The 9,455-nt window shown below is 46.1% G+C and overlaps 1 protein-coding gene across 1 annotated transcript; it reads right to left on the minus strand.

Annotated features, from left to right (window-relative positions):
- Positions 1–538: 538 nt before the first annotated feature.
- Positions 539–1,447, minus strand: LOC4339039 (uncharacterized). The gene has a single exon (XM_015782851.3). It carries the CDS (start codon positions 1,365–1,367, stop codon positions 1,116–1,118), a length of 252 nt encoding a protein of 83 aa, XP_015638337.1. The 5' UTR covers positions 1,368–1,447; the 3' UTR covers positions 539–1,115.
- Positions 1,448–9,455: the final 8,008 nt, after the last annotated feature.

Raw genomic sequence — 9,455 nt, forward strand, 5'->3', positions numbered from 1 at the left:
ATTATAGGTGTAATGGTTCATAATCTCTGGCTGAAAACCGCCAATTATCGGTCCTATCGGTCCGATATTAGAGAGTGGTCCCAAATTATTATTTTTTGTAGGGGATATCCCAAATTATTTTTGATCAAATTTGATATAGTGTGCGTTCTTTTCTACATTTTCATTTATGAACCTTGTAGCATTTTCAACAAAATTTTGACGATTTCATTTATTTGAAACAGAAAATATTTATGAATTTTCAACTTTCAACCGAGATTCAAGTTTGAAATTCTGAGCAATTCGTCTGAATTCTGGGGGACGAAAATCAACTAAATTATTGGTGACTTTTGGACTATCGGAAGTGGTCAAAACTTGAGCCGAAAACGATACTGTAGTGTTTACCTGTTCAATATTTTACCATAACTGAGCTTGCCTAGCTTGTATGGTAAAACCTGCAAAGGAAAGTTCATTTTTTTTTCAGCGCAGACAATTGACAGATTACCCTGGCCTTGCTGTGTTGCACTTATAATGCAGCTACAGGTAAGGTTCAGAAAATCCATGAAATAAAACTTGACCAGAAATTTCAATTCCACAACATCAAAAAGCAGAGTTCTAACACAGTTTACACACAAATGCTTAACTGAATTGACAAGTAGAAAACCAAACATAGTACATGGGAGGTAGTACACAAGGAAGGAATGACCAGGCCTAATACTTGCTGATCCATCCAACAACTTATACAATCCATTATCTAAGAAAACAACTTATACAATCAAACATAAACACCAAAAGACACCAAGCCAAGAACTAGAAGACAACATTAACAACCTTAACAAGCAAGTAAGCTACAGGAGGTTCTTACTTAAAAACCTTAACAACCTCCTGAACCTGAAAGGCTAAGACGACTTAACCACACGAAATCAACGAGAAGTATGGATGGATTAGTGCTTACTCTAATATGGCAGCTAATCCAACCAAGACAGGGGCGAGAGGAAGAGATCAACAAGAGATTTTAACTGATTATAAGAGCTCTTCGTAATTATTTTAACTTTGCTCCTGAAAAATTCTGCTGCGAGCATAAAAGGAGCCCATAGTAGCAGCAGAAATTGGAGGAGCGGATGGCTTCAGCTTCTAGTTCAGTTGTCGGTGTCGTCGGAGACAGGAACGCCGCCGCCGCCGTTCCTGTCGTTGCGGCCGCGGCCGGCGATGACGCCGGAGAACGCGGCGACGATGTCCTTGATGATCTGCTCCTTGATCTGCCCCCTGCGCGGAGGCGGGAGCAGCGCCGCCCGCGCCGCCCTGCCGCCGCCGCCGCCGCCGGCGCGGTCTCCCGCCGCGGGAGGCATGGCCGGAGCCGGAGCCTGAGCCGGGTAGCTCTCGGTGGCCATCGTCGCCGGCGATCTGGTCGGTGGTCGGAGATCGGGAGGGGGGGGGGAGGGGGGGGGGGAGAGGGAACAGCTGCGAATGAACGACTGTTTCGCTCGGCGACGGCGAGGCGGGACGGCGCCATTAAATAAGCAGTAAGCTCGGGTCGAGCCCGATTGGTGGGCCCCAAAGTGCGCGTGGGGCCCAAAAAGTGCCCAGTGGGCCCCACTTCTGGGCCGATCGCGGGCTGCGACTTTAGGGAGAACAGCCACGTGTGGATGACAAGTGGGGAGGTCTGGATCGTCCGGGCCCACTGTCAGTGACACAGATGTTCAAACTTGGTCGGTTCGTGGGTCCCACCTCGCCGCAATTTTTCCACGTAGTAGTCTGTTCCACGCAATCACGGGGCTTTGGCTTTGGCTTGCTCTGCCTTGGATTGCAGCTAGTGGTTTGTGATGGGAACCTCTCCATTTAGCCGCGCTAATCATGACCAAAAACGCAATTAGAAAAGAGAGAAGACAGTGCACGCCTAGAAGCATTATAGTGCCTACTCCTTCTATCTTAAAAAATACTACTAACAATTACTAATATATTGTTATAAATCTAAATAGATTTTCTATTACTTAAAACTAATACTAGTACTAAGTCATACTTCCTCCTCCGTTTCATATTATAAGTCTTTCTAGTATTGTCTACATTCATATATATAATAATCTAGACATATATGTTTAGATTTATTAACATCTATATAAATATGGACAATGTTAGAAAGTTCTTTAACCTGAAATGGAGGAAGTATGTTGATGTATTTTGGAACGATGAAAATAGTTTATTCGGTCAGTGAGCCGGTGGTGGTTCAGTGATCAGTATCAACAAGGTTGCTGCGCTTTCGCTTGCTTTATACTACCACAAAATCACCAATGCTTAGGCGCCGCGATGTGGATAAGCATAATAAGCCATAAGGACACGCCAGGTCAACAGCAAGTGGTGCACTGGGAGAGAAGATGCTTTCACATTAGAAGGTACTACTACTTGTGCATAATCCGATTTGTCTGAACTTTCATGCAGCTTGTTCTGCTTGTGTGTGTTTCCTTGTTAGCGAAGAAACTTGAGAAGTTTCAAAAGAAAAAGAGAAGAAACTTGTGAGAGGTAATCCTGGCCGTTGGAGCATCATCATCATGCATGTTTGCGATGGAATGTTCGCGTTACCTCATCAGGAGCACGTCAGCGCGAGCGTTCGCAATCGCGGTTTTTTTATTTTTATTTTTTTGGTGCGAACTCGCAATCACAGGTGTGCGTTGGCAGCTCGGGTTAAGTGGGGTTTGTTCGAACGGAGGGAAGGCGTGAAAATTGCGGTTTGGGCTCGGCTTCCCGAAATCAGATTCTTGCAGTCTTTGAAATAAGTTCACCGGAGGTCCCTCAACTTAACAGCGAGAATTCTTGAGATCCCTTAACCACATAACCAGAAATGTGTACCCCTAAACTCACACAAACCGTTCAAAGGAGGTCCCATGACAGTATATGTGGGTGGTTTTGCTGACGTGGCATCCTAGTCAGCATTTTTTTTAAAAAAGTATGTGGGCCCACATGTCAGTTACACATATTTTCTTTTCTTTTCTTTTCTTCTCCTCCTCTTCTCTTTTCTCCCTTCTCTTTCTCTTCTTCTTCTTCTTCTTCTTCTTCTTCTTCTTCTTCTTCTTCTTCTTCTTCTTCTTCTTCAGTAAGTGAGGCTGGTGGGCGACGGGTGGAGCGGCGATGGGCGGGCGGAGCGGCGACGACAGGTCCGTGCGGCAGCCGAGTAGCGGCAGGCGAGCGCGGCCTGCAGGCGAGCGGACGAGCATGGCGGCAGGCAGAGCGGATGGCGTCCCATGCCCCATGGCGTGGCGGCGGAGATATCGGCCGATCCGGAGTCCAGGAGCACGGAGAGTGTGTAGGACTCGTCGACGGCGGGGCCGAGCGAGACGTTGGGACCGTCGGAGACGGAGAGCGCGAGGATGCAGACGTGGATGCGGACGGGGATGCGGGAGAGGGTGCAGTTGGTGGGGGGAACCAGCAGCGAGAACGACGTGCTCGTTTGCTTTGTCCGCTCTGCGCGCTACTCCCGCCGCCGCCGCCGATGCGGCTGGCAGAGTAGGCTAGCGGAGCTCGCCCACCGCCGCCACGCTCCTCCTTCGGCCACCTCCGCCGTTGCGGCCCCCTTCTCTGCCCGCTTTGCTCGTTCGCTCGCCCACCGCCGTGCTCGCCCGCCGTCCGCTTTGCCCGCAGCCCGCCGTGCTTGCCTTCCGCTCGCCCGCCGCTGCTCATTGCCGCTCTGCCCGCATCCCGGCTCCGCTCCGCCCGCCGCCGCCCATCGCCACTCCGCCCGCCTCCGTTCTGCCTACAGGCCGCGCTTGCCTGCTGCCGCGCTCGCCTGCCACCCGCCCATCGCGGCTCTGCCCGCCGCCTGCGCTCGCCTGCCGCCGCCCGCCGCCGCTCGCCTGCCGCGCGGACCCACCGCCGCGCTCGCCTGCCGCCCGTCCATCGCCGCTTCGCCCACCGGCCGCCAGCCTCACCCACTGAAGAAGAGAAAGAGAAGAGATAAAATAGAAGAGGAGGAGAAGAAACGAAAAGAAAAAAAAGATGTGCAACTGATATGTGGGCCTCACGTACTTTTTTTAATTTTTCTTGCTGACTAGGATGCCACGTTAGCGAAACCACCCTCATATACTGCCATGGAACCTTCTTTGAACGGTTTATGTAAGTTTAGGGGTACACATTTCTGGTTTTGTGGTTAAGTGACCTTAAAAAATCTCGCTGTTAAGTTGAGGGACCTCCGGTGAACTTATTCCACAGTCTTTCTCTTGTTTTTGCCGGCTGTTTTTCCGAATATTCAGTTCCTCCTTTAAATAAGACCAAAGTACCCTATCTCACCCACTCAAGCATCATTTTTTTTAAGCACCATTCTACTTTCCATACTTCTAAAAATAAAATTACATAGAACTGTCTCCCATTTGAAACGGGATACCTTAATAACCATATATATGAACATCTTGTCCACACCATTACATCACCTATTTGATGTTATTCTTATCCTTCCTCTCCCCCCCTCTCTCTCTCTTGTCCTCATGGCTCAACAGCCGAGAGCGCCATGCAACCATCGGTTCGTGTGATCAATGATGATTAGCTCCGTGTTGCCATGGAAGGCCGACTCCACTCAAGGTGGAGGGATTGCGGGGCTGATTTTTGAGGCTTCTCTAGTTCGCAGTAGTTTTGGTTGCCAACTGTGATTCACGGCAAGCTTCTTCTATTGAGCATCTTTCCCATCCTTGAGAAGGTACCATGAGGTACAAGGTACCAATCTAATTTAACCGTTGATTTAACAGGGGTATGATTGGGGGCTAAAAAAAATTAGGTCTCTCTTCCACGTCGTCGTCGCCCATCGAGGGTCGTCGGGCATCGAGGCCGGCGCCGTCGTCGTCGCCCATTGAGCCCGCCGCCGCCGTCGGGCATCGACCGCCGCCGTCGTCGCCCATCGAGGCTGCTGCCGCCGTCGGCCATCGACCCCCGCCGCCATCGCGCATCCAGCCGCCACCGTCTCGCATCGAGCCCTCCGTCGTCGTCGCCCATCGAGGTTGCCGTTGCCGTCACGCGTCACGCATCCAGCCGCTGTCATCGCCCATCGAGGTTGCCGCCACCGTCACGCGTCACGCATCCAACCGCCACCGTCATGCATCTAGCCCTCCGCGGCCGCCACTGCTGTCGCCGTCGCGCATCGTGGCCGCCGCCGCCGCCGCGCATCGAGGCTGCCACCACCGCCGCTGCCGCTGCCGCCGCCGTCGCGCATCGAGGCCGCCGCCGTCGGCCATCGAGCCCGCCGCGCATCGAGCCCACCGAGCCGCCATCACGCCTTTCGCCGGTCTCGCCGCAAATCTGGCCGCCGCTGCCGCTGCCACCGCCGTCGGCCATCGAGCCCACCGAGCCGCCGTCACGCCTTTCGCCGGTCTCGCCGCAAATCCACAATCTTCCCGATTTTTCCCCTCGTGAAACAGTAAAGGACAGAAATACCCTTCCACCAATGGTACTGCTTGAAAGAGAAGGTGCAGTACCATGAGGTACGGATGATTTCTGACTGTTGGATAATGCTAGATCAACGGTCAGGATTTGGTACTGCACAACCTCAAGGACAGTAAAAAAACTCCTAATAGTATCATGATGCTCAAGTGCATCATATTGGTGATACCATGATACTTAGGTATTAGGCCTAACGTCTAGCGATATCACACTAATACCTACTTAGTACCATGGCCTGGTCTGGTACCCCAAATACTCGGTACTTGGACCCTGATACCAAGGCTTGGTACCTTGGTACGAGACACTCGGTAGGTACTGGATCTGGTATCTCTATGTATCAAGTTCGATACCCTAGGTACTTGGTACCAAATCGTGGAGAGGGGGCATGTGCCGTTGCTTCTCCCTTCCTCTCCTCGATGCCTCCCTCTTTCTTTGCTATTGCTATGGCTGAGTGAGGGAGCTAAGAGGGAGCGCCTCTACTTCATTGTGTTTTGTACGTGGGAGCTCGAGTCGGAGAGGAAAGGAAACAGTTCATCACTTCTTTCTATATAGTTGGTACCCACTACAAGTATTAACACTATAAAGAAGCATCCAGGTTAAGCCACATCATCGATAACCAATAGCCATCCGATCGAATACATCTTTGTTTGTTTAGCTGGCATGCACAGCCATGCAGGCCTTAAGTAAGCAAACTGCCATGGGTAATTAAGCACATCAATAGATGACACACTTAAGTGCTCCTGGTCATGCATATGTCCCTTGATCATATTAAGCCATTACTATGTCCCTTGACTATCTACTACTCAAATGCCAACTTTACACTTTATTATTTTAGAATGTTTACTTTTGATATTTCAATTATGTTTGTAAGCACATATTTACAAAGTTGTTTATCATCATTATAAAATCTCGTAGCAACGCGCGGGGTATAAAACTAGTTAAATATATTCGGACGGTATCCCGTGTTGTAGGTTGTAGCTGTACTCTGTTATAAAAATCAAACTGAGATTAGAAAAAAATCATAATGATTTGTGTTAACAGTATCCTTGCTGCTCCCTTGACCTCGAAAAAAAAAATTCTCACAGTGGAAAAATCGATCATCGTGAACCCACCATCTAATAATCGTTGCAGCAAAGAATAACCTAATTAAAATTCCAATAGGACAACGCTTTATATCAATGTCTAGACAAACTATCTAGGTCTCACTACTAGTTCTCCCTCCATTCCAAATTCCAAATTGATCTATATATATTTCATAGGTACACTAAGATAAAAAAAAGCTAATAACTATTTTATACTATATTTACTCTAGCAACAAACTCAATACATGCGCCATCCCCACTATTTCCTAGCCAATAACAAATCAAGATATTGCATGTGGGTTATAAATACTTGTGATGCATGCATCAATGTCCATTTACTTCAACGCACAAATAACGAATAGACCTAATGAATAAACACAAATATATAGATCATTTAAAAATAACATATATATATATATATATATATATATATATATATATATATATATATATATATATATATATATATATATATATATATATATATAAATTTGGAATGAAGGGAGTATTTATTATCGGTAATTTTCTATCCAATTCATCTCAAAATAAATAAATCTAAATAAATGTAGTAATGCTCACACTGTATTCACGTGCACTGATGCACAGTGCGGTTCCACGTAATGGACACGCACTCGCTGATCATGCGCCAAAAAAAAGCAAAGGTGGCTTATACACGATGACTCGCTGTCGAATATATGTTTCCGCCTTTGCACTGTACGTTCAATCGATATAGATGCTTCTGTGGCACACAAGTTTCATATAACCAAGGTTGCGCAGTTGCGCTAGCTTTTCTCTCCGCTGGAAATTAAGACGCATTTGCAGAATTGAATACTGGGAATTTCTTTCTTTCTTTCTTTTTTTTTAAAGAAAATCTCTTTTCACAAATCACAAGATGAGCAGAGAAAGGTTGAAAGGAGAGTAGCTCTCATTGAGCACAATAATACAGACCATGCAGCATGGAAGTTTATATTGCATATACACAGCTTCTCTTCTTAGGGTCATTTTAGTTCACGAAAAGAAAATTTTTAGATGTCACATCAGATGTTTGGCCGGATGGCGGAAGGAGTTTTCGGACACGAATGAAAAAAAACACTAATTTTATAACTCGTCTGGAAACCATGAGACGAATATTTTGAGCTTAATTAATCCATCATAGCACATGTGTGGGTTACTGTAGCACTTATGGCTAATTATAGACTAATTAGGCTCAAAAGATTCGTCTCACGATTTCCTCCCTAATTGTGCAATTAGTTTTTTTAAATCTATATTTAATGCTCTGTACATGTGTCCAAAGATTCGATGTGATGATTTTGGGAAAAAAATTTAGAGAACTAAACCAGGCCTTACTTGTATTTATACATCTCTAATACATTTATATACACATATCGAACTTGGCAGACGGATCCATTTCCCTTGTCTTCATTCAAGCCAAGAAATGAACAGCTGCTCTGTATAGTAGCAGAGAGTAGAGACAGACATGATGGAGAATCAAAATAGCATATGCATCTATTTGCACAGTACCAGAGCATTAGAGAAGAACACAAACTAAGGAAGTATATGTAGTGCAACTGCAAGAACACACATCTAGTTATTATTGTAGCTTGCTTCTCTCCTGATGAAGCTGTTGCGATGATCTGCAGCCTGGGCCGAGTTGGAGTCGTCATCAGCAGCAGCGTTGTTGGCCATGAGGTTGCTGATGCTCCTCACGATCCTGCGCTTGACCTGCCCCCTCTTCAGCGGTGGCCTCTTCTCCTTCGCCATGTTGGCGCCGCCGCCGCTCAAGTAGTTGCCGTAGTAGCTGTACTCCATCACCCTGCAAGGCTGCGACTTAACACACACTGATCTCTCTCTAGCTTCTTCTTCTTGCCTCTGTCACTGTGTGTGAGTGATTTGTTCTGTTGGGGATGGGGAGATGTGAGGTATTTATAGGCAAATGAATAGCAGCCTCATCTCTGCCTGCAGGGTCTCGTGCCACCTCGTGTGAACGCACGCGAACGTAAGTGACAAATTAAAGGGAACTTATGCGGTTAACCTCATGTTAAGGGCGATGTGGACGTCAGACGTGAGAATCAGTGACTGGTATCGTTGAAGCAGGGCATGGTTTAGACGCACGAGGGTCAGAATGCCAGATTAATTGGCTAGTCAGCACAAGGAACCCATGAAAGCCACTCTTACCAATTTTAAGGCAGTTTCTAAAACAAAAATTTTCACACTTTCACATTGAATATTTAAATACATGTATGAAGTATTAAATGTGAATAAAAAAAACCAATTACACAGATTGTGTGTAAATTGCGAGATGAATCTTTTAAGCCTAATTGCGCCATGATTTGACAATGTGGTGTTACAGTAAACATCTGCTAATGACGGATTAATTAGGCTTAATAAATTCATATCGCATTTTCCTGGCGGAATCTGTAATTTATTTTGTTATTAGACTACGTTTAATACTTCAAATGTGTGTTCGTATATCCGGTGTGACAATCAAACCCAAAAATTTTCCCAACTAAACAAGGCCTAAGTGGAAGAGTCTCACTTCGCTAACTAAACAAGGCCTAAGTGGAAGAGTCTCACTTCGCTGTTCTCTACTGATAGTAGAAAACAATGTCAACCATTAATCTTATTTGATCGAAGGGTCATATTCATTTCTATTACCACCACACTTAATAGTAGTAGAAACGTCATGGGCTATTATTGTCCAAGAAAAAATATTAACGGTCTGATGAATGGATACAAAACTTTTTTTTTCACGATGGATAGATAAAATCTGAAATACCAGCATTACTTCTAATCACTAAGTTAGTAAAGCACTGATATGACCTTATAAATTATAGCAATTTTAGGTCCTTAAGGAAGAAGGTACCATGAGGTACCACTTTTTCCACTGTAAATTTGGTACCTCTTGTTACTTAGGTACTATGAGGTACCAGATTTTACACTATTTTTTTAATTACCTCATGGTACCTCCTCAAGAACCGT

The sequence above is a fragment of the Oryza sativa genome, chromosome 5 (genome assembly GCF_034140825.1).
Source record: "Oryza sativa Japonica Group chromosome 5, ASM3414082v1".
In the NCBI taxonomy this organism is placed as follows: Eukaryota; Viridiplantae; Streptophyta; class Magnoliopsida; order Poales; family Poaceae; genus Oryza; species Oryza sativa.